The 23827-nt window shown below is 36.2% G+C and overlaps 1 protein-coding gene across 2 annotated transcripts; it reads right to left on the reverse strand.

Annotated features, from left to right (window-relative positions):
- Window positions 1–859: 859 nt before the first annotated feature.
- Window positions 860–23316, reverse strand: LOC128026911 (NEDD4-binding protein 3-A-like). 2 transcript variants are annotated; one of them, XM_052614177.1, is made up of 5 exons: window positions 23109–23316; window positions 5976–6407; window positions 4122–4724; window positions 3108–3371; window positions 860–2688 (listed from the first exon to the last, which is right to left on the reverse strand). In XM_052614177.1, exons 2-5 carry the CDS (start codon window positions 6372–6374, stop codon window positions 2116–2118), a joined length of 1839 nt encoding a protein of 612 aa, XP_052470137.1. In that variant the 5' UTR covers window positions 6375–6407; window positions 23109–23316; the 3' UTR covers window positions 860–2115. The 2 variants fall into 2 exon arrangements, with proteins under 2 accessions (XP_052470137.1, XP_052470138.1); XM_052614178.1 differs by lacking the exon at window positions 23109–23316 and adding an exon at window positions 16551–16863.
- Window positions 23317–23827: the final 511 nt, after the last annotated feature.

A 23827-nucleotide genomic window follows, 5' to 3' on the forward strand; every position in this document is an offset into this window, starting at 1 on the left:
GGCCTATCACATGCTTTCTCTAAAAGTAGGAGGCCTACATGGTTTTGCAAAACTGCCCTTTACATGTTTGTTAATTTTTTTTTTTTGGGCTAATTTTATATTTTATTATGCTTTCAGCTACACTGTTAAATTACCTTTTCTTTAGTTTTTTACTTTTTTTAAAAAAAATCTTCAAGTTAATCTGATTAATAGTAAACCAAACCGCTCTTATGTCAGTGTTGTTTTAAAGGACTAGATATTTTTATAGAATGGTATGCATGGTATGCATGAAATTATCCAACTCCATGAAAAAATATGAATTTTTTTTTAGCCAATAAGAAGACGTTTTCTGTGTGTCAATCATTTTCTATGTTCTTAGTGGGCTGATTAGATGATAGATGATCTTGGCCTAGTTTTCGTGAGTTTGCAAAAGTCAGTTGTCCAAAAGGGGTTAGGAAAACAAACAAAATGAACAAACAAAGACGCAACATGAGTAAACATGGGTAAAAATTTTCATCACTGGAGGGAACTTCAAAAGCTTAAATCGCTTGTGAAGCTTCAATGTCAGGTAAAAATACCAGTGTTTGTAGAAAGGGGTGTGTCTAATTCAGCAGAAGTTCTAAAACGGCATAGTTTACAGATGTTTACAGATAATCAAAGTCACTTTAAATTTAAATGAAGTGCGTATAATTTTACAGATTCTCAGCCAAATCAGATCATAAAAGTAAACGTTTTTATGAGGCTGGATTGCTGATCTATATAATAGATTAATTAATCTATATAAGAGATGGTAATGAATTAAGGTTATAAATAAAGTTAGATAAGGTACGATTTTTTAACATAAAATATAGTGCATGTGAAAGAAACCACTAATTGGAAGACACATTTGAAACTTTTATTTTGCACTATAACTGGAAGACACTGGATAACACCTTATTTTTCCCGTAAAATCGGCCGATCAGTTTTATGTGTCTGGCTTCCGGTGTCATTTGCATTCGCTAGCTATTTTTAGCTGTACGGCTCGTTTTGCTGGTTGATATTGCAAACTGGTGTGTCTTACCATATTATTTGAATATATTATCTTAATTATGAAAACACTGGTTTGTAGTGCAAACAGTTTTGCTATTTACTGTACATTGTTATTCTTCTCGTTATTTCCCTATACAGCGGCCAATGAACTGGAAGTCTCACACATTCACAGAAAACTTCTCAAGGATTGAAAAATAAGGTGGATAGAGCTGTTTTTACAGAATAAGGGAAACAGTCTTCAGTCAACGTAAGGAAAAATGGCAAGTTTAAGTGACTTTGAGGTAAAGAACACAATACCAGTATAGTATAAATCTATACAAGTAATACATGAAATGGAAGATGAAATTAAGTAGTTTTAACAAGTCACAGACTAGTTTGCTATATGAAGATATAATAACGTGGGATCTAATGTTACCCTTTCGATCAATGACTTTTCAACAGTTCTATGCACAAATTGGCATTCGACTTTTTGATTTCAAATTTTGATTTCACATTCATGCAGTTATAAACATCTTGGGACAAAAGAATAGAAAAGCCCACCAGAGCACATCAATACACATAGTAGCAGAAATGCTTCTGTATGGATCTGCTTTTTACATATATCTATAAAACACCTATATATTTTTTTCTAAACTTACAAGTTGTGTGTTTTTAAAGTGCAACATGCATTTTAGGGAATGCACACTTCTCATTTCAGACTTTAAAGAATGGCAGCATAAAAAAAATGAGATGTTTGGATTGTGATTCATCGTCCGCTTGAACTATCATGATGAACAATATTCAGTACCTAAAGCATGAATATACCACTGAATCAATGAAAATAAAACAGTACTAGAACACTCATTGTGACTGTTTTAGAATCCAAAAACAAATATAATTTATCATCCCAGACAAAATTTGGGATGAGTCGATGTTTTGATGATCCACATTTATCAAAGCAAAACCCATCATCAGCTTGCTCCTCTGTTTTGTACACTTTTTGGTCAAATTTATACAGTATAGTTTATTTATTAAGTTTAAAAAATTGTCTCAGAAGACAAAAGAGGGTTGAGGAGCCAGAGCTATTGTCATCAATGTAATTTCTGATGCCAAAGAACATTTGCAAAGTCAAATTTCAGAGGACTCAATCCTCTCTATCCACGGTAGACCAGTGGGCGGTTTCACTTCTTGTAAAGCCCCGCCCTCATCTCCGCCTCCTGATCCCACCTCTTCAATTCTTGACCTGCCCACATTCAGCACTGCCAGCTCTCTCTCTAAGGCCTCATTCTTTTGGTACATCACCAGGTAGCTGGCCTGCAGCTCCTTCTGGTATCGTATCACCTTCTCTTTCTCATTCTGCCAGGTCCTCCTCTCCATTTCAAAAGCTGAAGCTTGCGCCTCATTCTGTCGCCTTTCCAGCAGCAGTTCAGCTCTGAGACGCTCCTGCGTAGCACTGGTTCCATCATTCTCACCCGTATCAGCTCGATGCTCCTCGAAAGCAGGCAAGGGGCATTTCCGTCGGGCTCCCTGTAGGGCCATCTGCAGCATGTCGATCTGACCATCCTTGCTCCGGATCTGATTGCGTGCCTCATGCAGCTGAGTCTTTAAGAGGAAGATTTCACTCAGCTTCTGTGTAACCTCTGCCTGAGAGTTCCGAAACTGTTGCTTCAGTAAAGAGATTTCTCCAGACTTTTGGCAGACCTATCAGAGCAGTAGAGTTTAGTTATTTATTACAGATTATACAATACACAAAGACAAAATATGATTTGAAAAGACTGTTCATAACAAGGCTTTCAAGGACGGTTGCTATCCTTTGTTTAAGGCACACAGCGCTTTGCTCAGAAAAGCAACTAAATAATAATAATTTAAAAAAAAATACATTTCTGATTTAAATCCATTAAGTTGTTTGTAGTCCGAAAAGTAATTTGATTACATGCAAAATGTGAGTGTGGACAGTCAGACTTAAACATCTCATTTTGATTTATGTTCAGTGTGAATAAACAACCAAGTATACATGATATGTTTCTCTTGTAACTAAAATCTGTTTCTTTCTTTTATCTCTTCGAAACTATTCTGAAATCCCTAGAGCTCTGGATAGATAGCTCTGACTTAATGCATACCTCCCATTGGGTCTCTTCCAGCTGGGGATTAATGTTTTGGCTTTGTGATGCTGGGCTTTGACTTTTGAGGGTCTGGCACTCCAGCCTGACAGAATCCAGCTCCTCCTGCAGCCGGTTACGTTCCTGCTGTGCCTTATAGAGCTGCAGCTGCAGGGTTCGTTGTGAACGCTGGGACTGCTGGGATACCTGGCGCAGTTTGGCATTGTACAGGTGTTTCAGTTCTGTCACTTCCTTCTCCCAGAGCCGCTGCTTCTCTTCAAAAACCTACAGCAGGGAAAAAGGAGTTTGAATTTTAATCTAGTTTTTGTTTTTTTAAGAATAATAATGTGTTTTATTTTCAGTTCGTCTTTTATTTTTCAGTATTTTCAGGTTTTCTTATTTTTTTTAGTTGTACTATTTGTTAATGGTCAATGTTTAAAATTATTTAAATGTATTGTTTTATAAGGTATTGAACTTTTTTGAAAAAACAAAGCTCAATCTCTTAAAAGACAATATGAAACATAATTATAAAAAAATATATATATTTACTTTAATTCACCAAGTAAGCATTACATTTACCAAAAGTGTCAGTAAAGACGTATATAATGTTACTAAATATTTTTAATTAAAAACATGCTGTTCTTTTGAACTTCACTCATCAAAGAATCCTGGGGAAAAAATTATTATGGTTTCCAAGAAAATAATAAGCAGAATAACTCTTCTCTACATTAATAATAATAATAATAATAATAATAATAATAATAATAATAATAATAATAATAAGTGTTTCGTGAGCAACTAATCACCATATTTTTGAAGAATCATGTGACACTAAAGATTGAAGTAATTATGCTGAAATGTCAGCTTTGCCATCACAGGAATAAATGACATTTTAATGTATTAATTTTTTAAATGTATTAAAAAATAAAACTTATTTTTCACAATATTACAGTAAATTTGTTTTAAAAATGTGCAGCACTGGTGAACATAAGAGATGTTAAAAACATAAAAACAATCATTCTTATAGATGCTGACCTGTGCAACGGCGTCTTCGCTCTCATCCAGGTTCCTCCTCATCTGAAGCAGCTCGTGCTCTTTTTCCTGCAGACGGTCCTCCAGGTCCCTCACCACGTCCTCCATAGAGTGCGACAGTTCGTAGGGTGGCGGGGCCTCGCTTCCGTAGCACTGCAGGCGGTTCAGCATAGCCATACTCTGACAGGACATGTCTGTGACTGTGGAAGCGACTCCTTTGGAGCCTAGCGAGGTGCGATCTAGTGAGCCGATGTGGTTGATGTGACCCATAGAGGCACTGATTTGTCCCAAGTGAGGACGGAAAGGCGGCCGATAAGGCGGTAGGCTGTTCATGGAATTGTGCCCTGAGTCAGACATGTTCTCCTCTTCCTGGCTGAGGCCCCGGGCTGCTGCTAGCACACCTTTGCTGACACTCGTGCCTGGCCGTGAAGGGGAGGAGGACGAGGAAGAGGTGGACAGCGATTTAGCCGCTGCTTTGGCGTAGGACAGATTCATGCCATTGGTTAAGCCGCTCTCCGATTCCTCTGACTTGGAGGGGTAGAGGTTCTGCATTGAACTGAAGTTTTTCGGGGTGACTGGTTTAAAGGCAGAAGGCCTGAAACGCGGCTGTGAAATGAAAAGGATAAGTCAACTGCAACATTTGCATCAGGAGAATAGATCTACACTTAAATACTGGAGCCACGTAATTTAATGTAGACCACATTTACTTCCATATTTCTTGGGTCTCGCTGAATTTCATGCACAATAACATCACCTGAGGGGGACCATATTTGATTACAGAGATAAATTTAGCCAGCAGAAACCAGTCAGTCAGTCTACATGCTGCTGGCCTGAACAGTTTATATGATTTATTTCCATTTGAGACTGTGGGGAGCACACCTATCAATAAATTACACGTGCCTCAAGAAGAAATATTGCTTTTAAGGAGTCGGATTGGAAACATTGTCATGATTTCTGCATTTCATTGACAGGCTTTGAAACCACAACGAGGAACCTATTTATCATGTTTTGACACAGACGTTGTAAAGTGAGTTTTTAACACCTGCTCCTTCTAAGATTTGTTGAATACTTAGTGAAAGTAAGTGCTGATGGGCAAAAAAGCCAGTAACTATAATAAATTCATCCTTACTTTCCTACAAAGTGGTAAACAACCACTGAAAAGTATTTATTTTTCTTACATGCCTTAATGAAATGATATACATTTTTATATTAATAAAATGCTGCTTCCAGGTCATGTCCGAATTACCATATTACTATTATTATTATTATTTATTTATTTTTTTTAAATGACACCTCTGTTGTCACACTGAAGCAGTTTATTTATTTGTATATAAAAATTAAAAATAATAAAAAAATAAAGAAGGAAAGAAAATACTTCTACTAAATCCAATTTGTAAAAAAATTAACAACGTATCTATATGGTGTTGATGACAGCAAAATATGACATTAATTTCTGATTATATTGACTGGGTTTACATAAAATGCGATGAAATTGATGTTGATTTACGTTTATAGATATTCTGTGATATATATAAAAAAGACTAAGATAGACAATAAAATAAAATAACAATACTAGTTTGGTAGTGGTCTTCAACTTTAAACATGTACATGTCAGTTCACTTCAATCTGCTCCTATAAAACATATAAAGCTGAAATACGTAATTTCTGCACCACTTTAAACTTTAAACACAGTAGCAAAACTAATAACTATTTTTAGCCAGGCTTTCCAAACACTCCCTGCGTCTGCCATTGGCCAGAGGTTCAAACCAGTCATTTTGAGCTTGACAAACATGGAAAATCACAATCACTGTAACTGACATGGCATGGCTGAAGCATAACTCTATGACAGTTGTGTACCTTGTCAAACTTGCCACCTATAGGAAGTGAGTTCTTTCCCAAATCAACCTCTTTTCCGTTCCTGTGGCAGACCTTAGTGTAGACGTCGTCCTCCTCTCTCTTGATAGAGGATGTCCCAGAGATGATGTTTTTGCTGCCCTTTGCTTCCTTCTTGGTTATGTTCAGATAGTTAAGCAGCTCTCTCTGGCTGAAACCCTTCTTGATCTGGCCGTGGTTCTGCCGTCCTGGCACTTGTGGAACTGCTCTGTTGCTCTTGGTTGGTGACACGTCTGCTTTCTCGATTAGGCTGCCTACACTTCCCATGACGCAGCGGCCTGATGCCACAGTGGACGCTGAATAACCAGCACAGATGCTTTTGCTGGGGTCCTGGTTCAAGGACAGGGCCTGGACTGTCGCCATTAGTTACAGGATCAAATGGCTCCACTGGGATCTCTAAATTGAAAGAAGGGAAATGAAAAACTATGAAAACCCCTTCAGAAGATCAAATAAGACACCTGAATCCTTGAATCTGCAGAATATTCTGACATTTCAAGAAGCTCTGGTTGCATACATCTTTGTGTTTCCCATCAAGAAACAAGACATTTTTAAGATTAAACACTAATTACATCATTTATTAATTTGATGATGTCATACTGCTGGAGACTGCTGTCACTGCTTGAAATGTCAGCTACTTATAAGCACATGTTCATATATGTAGTCTAAAAAAAATAATATTATATAACTGCGATGATAAAAGCTCTCGTGAGCCAAATACCCTGAAAATGAGGGCAGATGCCTTTGGAATGCTACCCCCCCCCCTTTTAAATTTACGCTGCAATACTGCTGCATTAATAAATTTCCTCTGGTAATCACTAATCTTTAAGAACATTTCCTCTCCTTCAAAGTGAAGTTGAACTACTTATACACTCAGTGCTGCCTTTTTCTGAACAGGTCTGGTATTATCAGTATATCTGTTTAGTTGTGCCTCACTATTTCTTTTTCTTTGTTTCTCTTTAACTCTCTCTCAATCAATTTTCTCTTTCCAGAGCACCTCATTAAGATCTTATTGATTTCACCTCCACGAACTTCTCTCTGATTGCTATAAATGTAGGCTATTGGCCTCAAACACCCGTAAAGACAAATGCACTCAAGTGCTTCTGCTTATGTACGTATATACAGTACACTGATCTACAAGCACATCCAAATATATATAAACTCTCTGTCTTATATACAAGTAAGACTCATTTCTGTAACTAAAGAATAACCTGATTGAAAAAGTGCCAGTGCACTCTGAAAAAGTCATCAATAATACAATGACCTTGTTTCAACAACACTTAGGCCTAATTCTGAACTGCATGAAGCTGATGCAGAGAAATGGATCTGCTTGAAGGTCTAAAATATTCTAGCACTTCACCAGATCACTACTCAGTACCTCTGGGTCACGCTGAGAGCGTCTCTGAGTGTTTCCTTTATCCTTATCCTTTATATCTATTATTACTATACATTTTTCTTTTATTTATGCTTCTGTGCCATCTACACAGATAAGAGAGGTATTCCTCTGTCCAGGAAGTTACAGAATGATTTTATAGTGCATAAAATCCAAAAGTTTAATATCCTGGACAGATACAAATTAGTGTTGCCAGTGAAATCATTTTTTGAAGCTTGCAGCATCTCTTGGGCTTTCATTTTCAATGAATGCTGAAGCACGATTAAAGTCCCGGTAATTAAAATTCATAGAACTCATTTATTGCACTGAAATTCCAGTATTAATATATACTGTAAAATAATTTTCTAAATCAATAATTTTGTCTTGTTTTCTATGAAATATATCTAAACATCTTGAAAACAAAATCCTTATTTGTCTTGTATTAAAGTAGCTGCTGTGTGATCTTTCGTTTGTCTGGTATTGTCTGTGTAATACACAGCTGTCTTGCAGTTTGTCAGTCTATGGATTTATTTAATAAACCTACTTTTATTTTCATCATCTTCTTCATCCTTGGGCTAATTGTTAAGACTTGTTAAAACCTCAACTAATTTTATTATAACTAAATTTTGTTTATACTTAATATTTATGCTCAAAAAAAGAAAAAAAAACTATTTGCAAATGGAGAAAGAAAAATAAGATAGATGTAGGATAATGTATTTCAAGATAAATTCTCTGAAAACAAATGTTGTTGTTTTTCCTTATAAAATTCTTGGAAAAACAATTCAATTTTTTATTTTTATTTTTGCAATGTATTAACAGCTTCACCAGAGGTCAGCACATTATGGTTACAAACGTACCGTTAAGCACAGCAGTCTCTTCCTTATATCAACAAAATTCAGCCTTTGGCTACAAGAGTGATTATGTAAATAGTTAGAGAAGAGGCAAAAAAGTGTGGCACTTAAGTTCAGGCTTTTACCCACAGAAAGATCAAAACGGCACCTCATGATTTTATGCATGAGATGTGGCTGAGATCTCCTCAGTTTTCTGCCATGACAGCACTCAGCTAACTACAACACTTACTGCACAAGACCTGCATCTGCTCAAGCTTTAATTCTAAATATGCCATGACTTGTAGTGCCAAGTGCCATTATGATTGCCAGAATTGAGATTGGGAGGTCATTCCACCAGCTGGGCACAGTCCAGGAAAAGGTCTGTGAGAGTGATTTTGAACTTCTTTGGGATGGTACCACAAGGCGTTGTTCACTTGCAGAGTGCAAACTTCTGGAGGGCACATAAGATTTAACCAGTGAGTTTAGGTAAGTTGGTGCCGTGCCAGTGGTCGTCTTGTAGGCAAGCATAGTAAAGTATTCTAATGCAACAAGAGTAAATACTGACTGTTATGCTTATATCCCTTATGATTATAAGTGTATAGGATTCTGTGTCTGCCACGATTATGTTCAGATACTTCCTCTTAAAGCTGCAGTAGGTAACTTGTGTAAAAAATATATTTTTTACATATTTGTTAAACCCTGTCATTATGTCCTGACAGTAGAATATGAGACAGATAATCTGTGAAAAAAATCAAGCTCCTCTGGCTCCTCCCAGTGGTCCTATTGCCATTTGCAGAAAGCCATCCGCTCCCGGTAAGAAATCAAACAATCAGAGCTGCGGTCCGTAACTTTGTTTGTGTTCAAAATGTAGAAAAATTTATATAATAAGCGAGTACACCGTGAATCCATTTTCCAAACCGTGTTTTCAGCTTGTCCTGAATCACTAGGGTACACCTATAATAAGTGTTTATATTCTGACTATTTTCGATTGCTTCGGGGGTACCGCGGCGGAGTAACCCAGTACCTTTGTGATTCTTCATAGACATAAACAGAGAGAAGTAGTTCCGGCTACGATGTTCTTCCACAAGATGCAAGCAGTTCTGTTTATTAACCGCTAGAGCGTCAAAAGTTCCCTACCGCAGCTTTAAAAGTCAAATGAAGTGATGTTGACAAAGAAAAACCAGGAAACTGATGTTTAGCTTGATTAGACAGAATATTAAAGTGCTTACAGTTATGAACATTAAGGACCTATATATATATATATATATATATATATATATATATATATATATATATATATATATATACACACACACACACACACACACACGTTTTCCTTAAATGGAACAATTTACTCAGCTGTCCTAGTATCCATGGATTCATCTGGGTGTTTTTCTAAGCTATTATACATGTGACTATTTGCAATTTTCTTATTAAAAATGTGGCTAGTCAATCTAAATGTATAATGTAATAGATTAAATTACATTTTTTAATCCGTTGACAACCCTAGAGATTGTGCGAGTGATGTCTGTGGTCTGTTACAAAAAGGTAGAATTTTTATGAAGTGAGCTGAGGAATTGAGGGAAGGGTTAGCAAAGGGTTAAAACCTTTTTAAAAGTGTCCACAAACCCTGAAGGACAGGAAAAATGTTGCATCCAGTCGTTTTCCTTAATTGCTTCAGACATTGAACAGCCTGTAGTGAATTGAGAGACCAGGCTTGATTTACTGCCTAGATGGGCCCTTCAGAGCCAGTGGCCCTTACACACGTTCTCATTTATATTCCCCCCACGGAAAAGCTTTAATTAGACGCCGGTCTACCTCACAGTGGGAGTTTGAAGAGCACCTGAAATGTTTTATTTCCTCATTCTGATGCTGTTTTTAAATGTCTTTATTTGCATTATTTAATGACTGTAAATTTAACAAAGGACATCCATGAGTCGAAATTTGGTGTTTTTTGTGAGGAGTCAAATTTACCCGGGAGTTTGGATAAAAGTGAAAACATTTCCCAACGAGAGGAAGTCAGAGCTTCTCAATGTAATAATAGTAATCATAAGGGGTGCCCCTAATAGTCGACAAGAAGAGGTTTAGTCAATCAAAATTTGATTAGTCCCTCAGTTGCAGAAAAAAATGAATTCCAGAGGAAGTGGAAAAGTCACGTATTGTGCAGGACAGATTATTAACAGCTGGTCTATGAGGTAATTACAGTACATCGGACAACCAAACATTCGTTTTGTTCATCGACATCAAATGTGGCTCATCATCTGAAACATGTAAGTAGTAGCAACATTACATGACCGCTTACTTTAACGTTAACCTACAAAAATGAGTTATTGTATGGAGTGGTTTTTAAATATAAAAATCCAACTCCCCTAGAGTTAAACAGTTGAGTTTTACCGTTTTCGGATTCATTCAGCCGATCTCTGGATATGGCGGCTGCACTTTTAGCTTAGCTTAGCATAGATCATTGAATCTGATTAGACCGTTAGCATCTCACTTAAAAATAACCGAAGAGTTTCTATATTTTTCCTATTTAAAACTTGATTCATCTGTAGTTACATATCATACTAATTGAAATTGAAAAGTTGATATTTTCTAGGCCGATATGGCTAGTCATTCTGGCATAATCAAGGAACTTTGCTGTCATACCTTGGCAGCAGGTGCAGTGATATTACGCAGCACCTGAAAATATAGGCTTATTTGAAGTTACCTAGCTGGGACTATTTTCAGACGCTGAGTAATATCACTTGACCTGCTGCACCCATGGTACGACAGCAAAGTTCCTTTAAGTTCCGTTAAGGCAGTCCTCTTGCTGTTTTATGGATGCGCTTGAGCGCTGATAGGCTATAGGCAATAAGAAATTAAAGGCTCATTAATGTGAATTATATGGTTTATTCATATAAACGTCCGATTTGTCAACTAAATACTAAAAATTAACGAGACTGTTTGACTAGAAAAATCTTTAAATGACGTCAGCCCTAATAATGATAAAGTAAATCCTTTTTCTAGGGACCTTGTGGTCACTAATGTAACCACTTTTGAACCAATATACTTCCTTTATTATTTGACCCAGATATTTACAATAGAGTATATTGTCTTGGCCCTAAAAAACATATACATTGGCTAAAGGCATATAAAGCTAAAGCAGGTCTCAGAGATCCTTCAAATTCCAAACATACTTCTAAAAATCAAGTTAAGACCTGCAGTCTCTCTCATCAAGACAGTTCCCTGTCTAACTTGATGTATCTCTAAAAATATCAGAAGTTTACTTCCTTATTTGGCTCTTAACATTAATACTGCCTTCTTCATTCTTGCTTTGTTACACATTTTTGTGCACAGACCAGCACATCCTTGTTCCAGCACAGACAAGCAGGTGATGTTTGGAAAAGCATACTAGCATACTTACTATTTCTGCCATATGCAGCATGGATTTTCCTGGGTGACTACATTTGCCAGAACACTGCTGTATAGAGTATATATATATATATATATATATATATATATATATATATATATATATATATATATATATATATATAAAAAAGTGATATATTGATTATAATCCTAACATTAGTCTAATATTATTTTTAACATCAATATAAATATTTAAAGAAACAAATATAGTGTATACTATGCAGTAAGTAGTATACTAATTCTGGACAATGAGTTTACACATAAAAATGTATTTGGTGTCCCATTAATTATTGAATTTAAGGACTGATCTGCTGGCACTGTCACAGGAAATTACACATTTCATTCCACAGACATTACCAGTCAGCTTTCCTTCATGTATCGTCAGTCAAAAAACAACACACAGGGCTATTTATTCACTCATAGTTTTCTGGTCAATGATTTCTGTTACATCATAGGCGCCATGTCGTGATTACTATCATTTAGCCAGAGGCCATAGACAAACCTAGACAAATCCTTCTGCATATCATTGCATTAATGAACATGACCAATTGGCCCTGAGGGCACAAACATTACACAGACACTTTTCCAAAGCCTAGCAAGCTGCCTCAATGCCTACTAACTACCCTCCCAACCGGAAAGTGTTTCATTGACAGCAACTCATAGGAAAAAAAAAATGTATAAAGTTAATTTTAAAATGTAAATTTATATATAACTTTTTGTCATCTAATGTTCACTTTTTAGAACACTAACAATGCTATATAAATGTTACCATTTCTATATATATAATTATTAGCCAATCTCAAAGTGAATATGATTTTTTACATACTGTACAATGTTGTTGTCTAAATCCACTTGTATCATTTAAAATGATTGATTCGAAATTTTAGTGTTTATTTTATTTATATTTTTTTAAACAAATCACTTAACATAAAGCATTTATTGGTTTTCCATCCAACAAAACATAAAAATAATTATATTTTCTGTATTAGCCAGAATTTTAATATCAGGGTCCATAGTCTGCCATCTTTCTTTATTTTTTTGCAAAGGATACATATCATAATACCTTATAACCGACCCTTTGCAATGACTCTTCCCCCTTAGTTACTGTTGCTACAGAAAAAAACAGAGCAGATTACGTTTGGTATGAAACAAAGTCTCAGCTTTCAAATTTGGTCATTTTTTTAGGAAATTCAAACAATGACAGATCGCTGTAGCTCCTCAGTTCAAGTGATATTTGAACCTATATTCTCTTCCTCTTTACTAGTTAGAGCACAAAATAAATATGAATGAACATCAGAGGATATCTTATTTCAAATGCGGAAAGACATCAGTACACACAATATTTCAAGTTTACTCTTCTGTCTTTTTTGTTTGTTTGACAAAATGGCAGATTCGGCATTATGATTGGTCAGATCGCCTGTCAGTCAAACTCCCAGTAAAGAGTCAATTGTGCCAAAATTCCCTGTCATTACTCACCAATTTAGCGTCATTTGGCTGAATATGAATCTTTGTGATATATGATAAGTCAAATGGTGGCGACTGCATTCATTGAAAGGCCCTAATTTAACACTGGCTCTTTTTATAGGGATTGCATCACATTTGTTAGAGGTCTTATTTTGCCATAGAAGCACCATTCATTTTTCACAGGCATGCACACTAGAGACATTATCTTTAGTGAGTACAGGACCATTCAGTCGGGCCATTGGGAAAGTGCCATAAACTTGCCCCTTCAGGGTTAGAGGCTGAGGGTCAGACAGAGAGGGCATAGAGGAAAGGAAATGTCACAAAATAATGGCTTGAGGGCCCCACAGAGATCTTCGGCACACTGAAAGCTAATATTTAGAGTTAATGAGCTGAATATGTCAATCAGAATGATTTTTAAGATTATGAACAATTTCTGATGACCACTGCTACTTATATCAGTTTCTAAATAAAGATGTTTTTAAAAAGAAATTAATACAAAAAAAAAAAATTAATCAGCAAGTATGCATTTCATTAGATTAACTTTTAAAAAAACAAAGGTATTGTATGCTCATGTATGCAAGAAAATTAGGAAATGTGGTCTGAAGCAGAACCAAGTGTCAAATCCTGCACGTGTGTTAAGAGAGGAAGAGAATATAGGTTCAAATATCACTTGAACTGAGGAGCTACAGCGATCTGTCATTGTTTGAATTTCCTAAAAAAATGACCAAATTTGAAAGCTGAGACTTTGTTTCATACCAAACGTAATCTGCTCTGTTTTTTTCTGTAGCAACAGTAACTAAGGGGGAAGAGTCATTGCAAAGGGTCGGTTATAAGGTATTATGATATGTATCCTTTGCAAAAAAATAAAGAAAGATGGCAGACTATGGACCCTGATATTAAAATTCTGGCTAATACAGAAAATATAATTATTTTTATGTTTTGTTGGATGGAAAACCAATAAATGCTTTATGTTAAGTGATTTGTTTAAAAAAATATAAATAAAATAAACACTAAAATTTCGAATCAATCATTTTAAATGATACAAGTGGATTTAGACAACAACATTGTACAGTATGTAAAAAATCATATTCACTTTGAGATTGGCTAATAATTATATATATAGAAATGGTAACATTTATATAGCATTGTTAGTGTTCTAAAAAGTGAACATTAGATGACAAAAAGTTATATATAAATTTACATTTTAAAATTAACTTTATACATTTTTTTTTTCCTATGAGTTGCTGTCAATGAAACACTTTCCGGTTGGGAGGGTAGTTAGTAGGCATTGAGGCAGCTTGCTAGGCTTTGGAAAAGTGTCTGTGTAATGTTTGTGCCCTCAGGGCCAATTGGTCATGTTCATTAATGCAATGATATGCAGAAGGATTTGTCTAGGTTTGTCTATGGCCTCTGGCTAAATGATAGTAATCACGACATGGCGCCTATGATGTAACAGAAATCATTGACCAGAAAACTATGAGTGAATAAATAGCCCTGTGTGTTGTTTTTTGACTGACGATACATGAAGGAAAGCTGACTGGTAATGTCTGTGGAATGAAATGTGTAATTTCCTGTGACAGTGCCAGCAGATCAGTCCTTAAATCCTTAAATGAACCAAATGTAGATCAGGCTTGCCACACCAATGAGCTTCCATGACTTTTCCAGATTGTGATTCCTAAATGAGAATAGAGATCGTAAACAAAGAACAATTTATGAACTATTTCAGAAAGGAAAGATTTTATAGCGGAGTGCTTTTTTTGGACCTGGATTCCCTAAATTATTTTCCAGTTTTCCCTGACCATAGGATCCCCGTATTGTTGTCTAAAACCAGTCAATATGTTTTACATTTTAAGCAGGCCTAGACTAAATCATTTTCTTCTCTAATTTTTTAGGCAAAATAACATGGTATGGAATTCAAATCAGGCTTCTAAAAGCAGCCTGCATTTTGAACTGACATTTCAAAATGAACAACTAGTTGCACAGTCCAGGTGTAATGTTGTAAAAGGTCAGTGGTGAGGAAGGGCATCAGGTTCCTTTGTTTAAACAGCTCTTTTTCTGTGTACTTTTCTCATTGAGCTAATATGAGCCAGTCCTTCTCTTTATCTGACCCTTTTCAGTGCGATGCCTGTGAGCTGAGCCGAATGGCACATTCTTTAAGGAAAATAAGTTGGATTAGAGGGTAAACATTTCTGTGGAGGTAATAATTAATATTAGATTTATGTCTGTCTACACTGGTGTGCTGATTTAAGACCTAAAGAAAAAGAAAGTGCAGAGAAAGACCAACCCAAATCTACACAAGTTATGGGAAATGTCATCTGCTGTTTTAGAAATAAACATCAGTGAATAAGTGATCAGACTTGGAGCTGGGCAGTAGTGCAGAAATAGTAAAGCTTTATAAAACATATGATGTGAGGAATACAATCTGATTTAGAGAAACTGGATTTCTTAGAAAAAAGCATTTGAAGTAGTTTTCATTATTGCATATTACTGCACAATCAGTTTTGCTTACAAGGTCATGACATCATCTTGGGTTATTAAAGGAATGTTCTGGGTTAACTGCAAGTTAAGCTTCAGATTGATTTTACAGTATTGCTATTTTCACAGTAATAGACTTAAAAATCATAATGCTCCCAAACTTTGATATGTCAGTGTATGTTACAAAAAATAGCATAACAATGATTACTATTTTTCATACAAATATTGGTTCCAATCATTGTTAATGACATGTATGATGTTTTGAAAACAGTGGAAATTTTGACCTTTTATTCCAAATTGATACCTTGCCCCATAGACTGTCGTTACAAGTGCATTATTGTAAACATGATTGTTGTTTGTTTTTACACACTGAAGTGTGAGTCAGAATATTTTTTTTGTTTTGTCATAACATGTCCAATAGCTTGTATTTAGCCCAGAGCTTTCCTTTAATTATGACAATACACATCTGTCACACCATGATTGGAAGACTTAAACCCTGTCAGTGGTCTCTGAACACAAAGCAGGGATCTGAACAATGCCACCCTTGCGCAATAGTTTTTTGTCTTGTTTTGTTTTTGGAATAACAATGTTGTCCCTTCAGGGAATGAGGATGTATTTGTACTGACAAAAAAACAAAACAAAAAAAACATGCTGTGTTTTCATTTGACATCCGTATTAAAGAAATTGGTGCAGTGTATTTCAATTGCAAATAAGCTTCCCAAAGGCTACAAAGAGTCTCACTTCCCAACTTTCTTGACAGTAAATAGAATAGAAGTTAATCAGCCTGAACCATAATAGATTTGTAAGCTGTGAGGATCTTTTATGATGCAGAGAGCCTTCTGTGAGGCAGAGAGAGCTGAATATCACAGTGAGGCAGTATTTGGAGACAAACGTCCTGTCCAGTTCTTATTTAATGATGCTACAAACACTAGAGAGAAGCACACAATGAAATTCAGCTACATAAAAGAAAATTAAAAACAAGATGCTGACCTGAGAAAAACGTGCTGCTGCTGCTCTATTGTCTTCCAGTAAATGCACATATGTTTGATTTCCTCCTAGTGCCGCTGAGGACAGATCCAAATTCCCCATGAGCAGCTAAACATCTCTTCCTTCACTCCTACGGTCCTGCTGCCAGACTACGGCCAGGAAAACCCCTGGGAATGTCTCTGGTTACTCTCTCCTGCCACAGGTTCACTGATCACCCCTCTCTCCCTTTTGTATAAAAAGCGTGTCTTTCTATGGTGCCGGTGTGGAAGAACCTGTTCTGCTTGTTCTGTGACAAATGTGAAGCACACTACTTGTGCCACAGGCAGTGATATTGAATGCTGCTAATGTGTAACCGACTAACTGTTAGAATCCAGTATAAGAGAAAATCGTTCGGTTTGCTTTGGGCCAAAGAATGTTGTGATGGAGGAGTTCATCGCAGAACCTGGTCTCCAGTAGGAAACAAGTTGTGTTGTCACGCAGTGTGTCTAAACAATAGGCTTAGTCTTGAAGGCTACATCAGGCAGTCTTGGCAAGCTCTCCAGAGCGTCAGATTACATCAAGCTGGTGGGAGACACTTGGAAAAATGAGGGGCTTGTTCTACAGGAGAATTTCACAGAACAAACGGGTCTGTTTCTTGTGGTATCCACGTGACTAGAGACCCATTTGGTTTGACTGATTTTTTTAAAATTATTATTTCTTAGCAGTATTCATGATCATTGACTATTAAGTATAGTTATTTTTATAGTTATATATTTGATTATCATACATTGTTTATTATAGTTATTGATAATATATATAAGCTATTGATACTAAAAGTGACAGTTAGCTATAGATATTTAACAGTACAATTTCTATCTATATACACACATGTATGTATGTATATATATATATATATATATATATATATATATGTGTGTGTGTGTGTGTGTGTGTGTGTGTGTGTGTGTGTATACTATTCTTAATGAATACCTGAAAATGTATATACAGTATGTCTATGATAAATTAATATTGATAATAGTAGTAACTGTGCTAATTGTGCTAAAACTGTGCTAATTTCCAAAATATATTATTTGTAATGTGTTATAGAGTATATATATATATATATATATATATATATGTGTGAGTGTGTGTGTGTGTGTGTGTGTGTGTGTGTGTGTGTGTGTGTGTGTGTCTTTGCTCTCAGTATTAATTTCAACAACATATTTATTTATGTTATATATTTGTTTTATATTTATATAAATATATATATATTTATTTTATATATATTTATATATATTCATAATGCATCTTTATATTGTTTCACTCTGATATTTGTGCCAAAAGCTGAAACAATACAATGATTATTGTCATGTTGGTTATCACACACACACACACAAAAAAAAGATTGTGGTATCGGCTGATACATTATCAGTCAATCTCTTCACATGATCGTGAGGGATCTTGTTCCAGGTGTCAGAAAGGGCCAGTCTCACCTCTGGTACGCCTCAGCTGACTTTTACGATACACTTTAACCAAAGTACAGTACGTCACATTTGGCCAGGGATCAAGCAGATAAACACATTCTTTCTGGGAGGGAGGTTTCTGGAAAGGCCATATTTACATATGGGTTATTTCACTTGCAGGCTGGCAGAGAGATCAAACAGAAAAAATAAATAGCTACTGAAGGACGAAGCAGACTTTATAATGAGTGCCCCAGTCATGTTTCTACATACAGTGTTGCATATTCTCTTCACTTCAGGCAAGTCAGTCTAGAAGATTGCATAAGTTCAACCATCGCCTTGAAGCCTGCTCACAGTTATCTATATAACTTCTAACAAACCCGGGCCTGTTTCCTCAACCTCTGTCCATCACGAAAGCAAATGATTGTGTTCCTTAGAAGAAATATAATCTTAACCTAACAAACCAGGTGTTTATATTTCATTGTGAGTGGAAAAACACTCTACCCAAACCAACACTACTTTTTCTATAGTAGCAGCATGTTCAGGAAAAACAAAAAATACACAACTGTGTACATTTCTGGAAAGCAGCCATGATTCAGCTATAAAAAGAAACAATAAGTACAAGATTTAGAGTTGGATCCTCTTCTATACTGCAGACTAGAAGAACTTCAGAGAAAAACAGCAAACTGATTTCCCAGTAGTTTTGAATTACAACCTGTTTAATGCTATGAGAAACATGTGAGTGAGGGAAACAAAGGGCTGTTATTGATATCATTCTGTTGCTTATGATTTGCTGGAAATTTGATGAGGAGGATATGAACCCATGTCAGCTATGGGTGACACAAATAATTACTTCCTGATTGGTGTAGATATTTAATCCAAAACAATGGATGTTTGCAGGAAATTTTCCCCTGCATGAACAACCTAGGGTTAAATGATTTGCATTTATATATATATATATATAAATGCTCTGAATAAAACTGGTGTAGCAACAACTTTCATTTAAAAAATTCTCAAACATTTACAAAGCAAGTCTAGTAACACATTGAATCAAATTTTTTGAAGTAGAAAAACTGAAATTGTATTTTCTTGTGAAACATATTCCAGTTTTTTTTTTTTTTTAATCAAATGTAGATTTAAAATATTGGCAGCCTTGGTAAGTAAGTAGGGATGCACGATATTGGATTTTGGCCGATATTCGATATGCCGATATTTTCTAAATAATTTTGGCCGATGCCGATACCGATATCGATATATATACAAATATATACTGATATATTTAAACTTTAATTTTACTGAAGAGAAATCCATGTATCTCTTCTGTACTGATTCTACCATCAATTTATTATTTTACAAATGTAGACAGACATCCACATCTGAAAAACAGGTCAATTATTTCACTTGGAGAATATCGGTTTGGCTCATCGGCAGAAATATTAATATCGGCCGATACCGATAATTGTCATTTTAAGCTTTTATCGGCCGATACCGATGTTGTGCCGATATTATCGTGCATCCCTATAAGTAAGGTTTTAGGATCACAATTAATTCAACTTAAACTTTCCAATAACAAATTGTCTTAAGTCAACTCTACTTGGGAATGAAACTGATCCTTTCTATTAGCAAGAGCATTAGTTGCCTTGCCTACCTCATTATGTCAATCCAAGAGCCACAAAAAAACTGCATTCTTCATTCTGTTCAACAGACAATAGACTCACATGAAAAAACTTGCTAGCTGAAACCTGATATAAACATTGGCGGTCGAGACTATTTTACGCAGTTCTTTTTTGCCATCAACCTTAAACAAAACCTCTAAGAAAAGCAAAGTTAAAGAAAGCAGTCCTTCAGTGTAAGAAACAGTCCGATTCTCTAAGCAGTAGACTGCTAGACATGATGAAACCAAAAGATTGCTGTGGAACCACTTTGTTCAGTACGATATCAAAAGAATCACATGAATCAGGTCAATCAGCACTACAGTATGTGCATGAAGGCAAACACAGTCCAGAATGACTTCTGGCCAAGCAGAATACATTACGGAAATTTAAATGACGTCCTGATTATTTTTTCGTTATGATGCAGGATCAGAGCTTCTATTTGTTCTCCATCATCACAAATCTTTCATTACAACGACAGACGTGTCTCTCAACGGATAAAAGGATCAGAAGGCAAAAGGAGAATCTGATGGGGAGTGTGAGCACGTGTGATGTTGTCCTGAGAAAGAAAGCTGACTAATCCTAATCCTACACCAGTCATTCTATGCAGTGTCAGAAAGGGGTTCATGGGACAGAGAGCCAGCAAGCTGAGGTGAAGAAGAGGAGCAGGATGATTACAGCGATTAGCTTGTCTTCCCTGGGTTAAAAGCCCACTGTGTTCACCAAGGTCCTGTGGTTAGGGTCTCTATGGCATGTAGTTATGAGCAACCTGAAATACCCTGTTGGGGAAGCTACTAAGAAACTAAGCTATTTGTAATTTAAAGTAATTATTTATTTGTTTTTTATTTTAATGTTTTGATTTAATTTGTTAATTTATACTATGGGGGTGTTGAATGCTTGTAGCTGATGAACGTTCTAAGGTGTGCTGTTATTTTCAGGGAAACGCACGGCTTACGTTGTTTAAGGCAGGTCTTGACCACATTACATGGCCATACCAATTTGCCAAATGATTTTAATGATTTCAAAGGTCCTTACAGCCTACAACAGCAAAAGAACCAAAACAACAAGGAAGCTAATAAATATAGTAAACAATATAATAAAAGACAAATCATTTCTATGTTTTTGCCACAAAATTTATGTTTATGAACAGAAAGAACATACTCCCTTTCTCCCACTCTCCCATACAAATATACACACATAGTACATGCATACACTCGCGCGCACACACACACACACACACACACACACACACACACACACACGTCTAAATTGGGACATTCCAGAAACGTAATGGATTTTATACTGTGCAAACTGTATATTCTATCTCCATACACCAATGCTACACGTAAATCTACCCCTTACAGGAAACTTTGCATTTCTATAATAAAAAAAAAAAAAATTGTTTACTTTATTTTTATACCAGTTTTACAAATGAGGACATCTCCAAAGAGAGGTTTTTTTAAATTTTTGTCAGGTTCAATTCACTTTTGGGTACAAAAATACTCCCCTCTCTCTCTCTCTCTCTCTCTATCTCATAACTGCATTATTAACTGTAATTGTCTGCCATCAACAGCTGTTATCAAGCCTCTGTTACTAAAGGTGTAAAGGTGTGGGATGAGATGCATAAGAAATTAATACTCTGCTCAAGGGTGTTATAATGATGAATGCTTTGAAATACAGCGTCTGAACAATGTTGTGAGGTGTGGTAACCGTAGTATAAGTGGGATAATTGACTCCAGGCCATTGGATTATAAAAAATGATGCACACCTGAGGTGTAACAGCCTGTATTTGCACTGTGGGTACATCAATGGCCCATAATCAATTATTCCCTACTATTTTATTTCTTTACTTACTACAGACAACTAGCAAAAATGTAACTACATTCCAGCTACGTTTTCTGGCACAAAAACAAGGCTGGCGGTTTACTTAATGACTGACAACTCGAACAGATGAACTTGAACAGAAACAAATACTAGAACACACCCTTATGTATGGAAATAAACACTGCACTACATCGCTAAAGGTAGCTTGATTCTGGATAAGCTACAGTTTTTTAAAAATAACTATTGTCACTGCTGAAATCCGTTGTTACTTTTAATTAGTTATTTCCCAACACTGCTAATGACTTTAGCAAAAGTTTGAAAAAGTTTCCAGGTTTTAGATATACTCAAAGCAGGTATTAGGTGGCCTGTACAAAAATACAGGGATACAGGATAGAAGCAATAACAGGTGAAGTGATTGCATGCTATTGCATGGTTTAGTTGCGGAGCCAAAGCCCTGCAGGGACCAGCTGTAGTTTCTGATAACGTTGAATGATGCCTTCCGTGCTGCACACCTGCTCTCTTGATGCTTACACCAAATTAGCATTACTCACTGTTGCTTTGTGTCTCTTTTGCAAGTTAATACATTCTACATTGCTGTTATAAAAAATGGGTCCGGTAAGTTTTGTTTTTGAAGGAAGTCTCTTCTATTGCTAGTATCATCTGACCCGAAAACCCCTAAAAATAAAGCCAATCTGTTGCTTTGGTTGCATGTGCACTAAGAACATTAAGTGAATTGCACAAGAACCAATCCTTTGTCAGCCATCCAACTGCCTGGTCTTAAAGCCACCTCAAGTGTTGTTTCATGTTGTTTCCCTATTTGTGCATTCTGTGCAACTGAAAGGAGATGTGAGACCCGTGGAGGAGCTTCATGCCCTCTGACCAGCTCCACTTGAGAGCCACTCCCACAATGGGCAGTGACTCCATAGGTCAGGGGTCCTGTTTTGGCCCCTGGTTTCCAAGGTTACTGCCTAGTGGAGAAGAACGCTACTCTGTTCCCCTTTGTCCCTAAAATCAGGGCATCAAAAGCAGAGCCGAGCTGGAGTCTAGAGTAAGGACTCCCATCCAAACACTTCACAAAGGTCTCCTGCAAATACATGTACCCGCTGTGCAGAGTGAGTGGGATGGGGGTCCGAGCACTCTATGACCACCAAGGCAGATGACAGGAACAGGCAGGCTGCACTCCAACTATGCAAATTGACTTTTTATGGTTTGTTGCCACCTATTAAGTGCTGAGAAACTTCATAGTGACGTTAATTTAATGGAATTGACCTGCCAGGAATGCAATGCAATAGTTTTTTAAAAAAGAGCGCACTGATCTTTATGCACATAAAATATATATTTTTACATATATATATTTCGTTCCTATACACTAGCTACTATTATATAACAAGTGTTTTTACATAGGCTACGTATGTATGTGAGATTATTTTGCAGCTCTTCAGTGTATCAAACTAAAAGACACCTGTAAACTCAGTTTCATATCATTCACATGCAGTGAAAATAAAGTTAAATAAATTTAAGTTCAGTGATGTGCACCGATAAGCTATGCTTATAGACAGATCAGACTTAATTCTATATGTGGAGGTCTAAATAGAGACACTGCAGCAAGTGCGAACAAACAGACTCTGAAGTCACAGCACACTCACCATATTGCTCAATCACAAAACAGATGAGACGGGCGTCTGGGTCGCTAGAGATGTTTTAGATTGTTTTAGAAGAAAACAATAGAGAGATATTCCTCGACGCCGATGGCGATCTGTAGAGACGCGGTGGAGATGATCTGATGTCGGAGTCCTTCACCACGTAATGTTTCGGTGCCTCGGTTTCCCTCTCTGAGATTTGAACTAGATCTACACTGGAGCGGCTTCAGTGATTTATCACAGCGACTCTACAGCGACACCTGGCGATTACACAGAGGAACGGCTGGATCTGTCTCATAAATATTGTGAAAAATAAATTAATTTGTGAAATATGTATTACTACATTAGATAATGAATTTCTTATTAAAATAATAAGTAAAATCTTACTGCCCCCAAACCTATAAAAGGCATAACATATAATAGGTCTAGAAGATAGAGTATGGTGAATTCTCCTTCCTTTCTACTGTTTATCTGGAAGTAATTTGGAGTACAAATGAGACCTGAAGCTGTACTGTGTAAGAGCTGCATCAGCTTTATAAAATCTTTATACAGATAATATATTTACAATGGAAACTAACAGAATAGAATGAACAAATAGGTGTATCCTATGACACATCTGGTTGTTATAATTATTCACAGAACTCTTATTAAATCAGATACATCTAGACTCCTGTCTGTCCCCAGACCTTCTTCTACTGAATAAGACTGACAGCACCCTGTCATTA

The sequence above is a fragment of the Carassius gibelio genome, chromosome A14 (assembly GCF_023724105.1).
Source record: "Carassius gibelio isolate Cgi1373 ecotype wild population from Czech Republic chromosome A14, carGib1.2-hapl.c, whole genome shotgun sequence".
In the NCBI taxonomy this organism is placed as follows: Eukaryota; Metazoa; Chordata; class Actinopteri; order Cypriniformes; family Cyprinidae; genus Carassius; species Carassius gibelio.

Bases quoted from the DNA above. Each gene is read 5' to 3' on its own strand.
- LOC128026911 (XM_052614177.1), bottom strand. From the start codon at position 6,374: ATGGCGACAGTCCAGGCCCTGTCCTTGAACCAGGACCCCAGCAAAAGC. The intron at 4,725-5,975 runs GTACACAACTGT...TTCATTTCACAG, and splicing joins TAGGTGGCAAGTTTGACAAG to CCGCGTTTCAGGCCTTCTGC. The intron at 2,689-3,107 runs GTATGCATTAAG...CTGCTCTGATAG, and splicing joins TGGAAGAGACCCAATGGGAG to GTCTGCCAAAAGTCTGGAGA.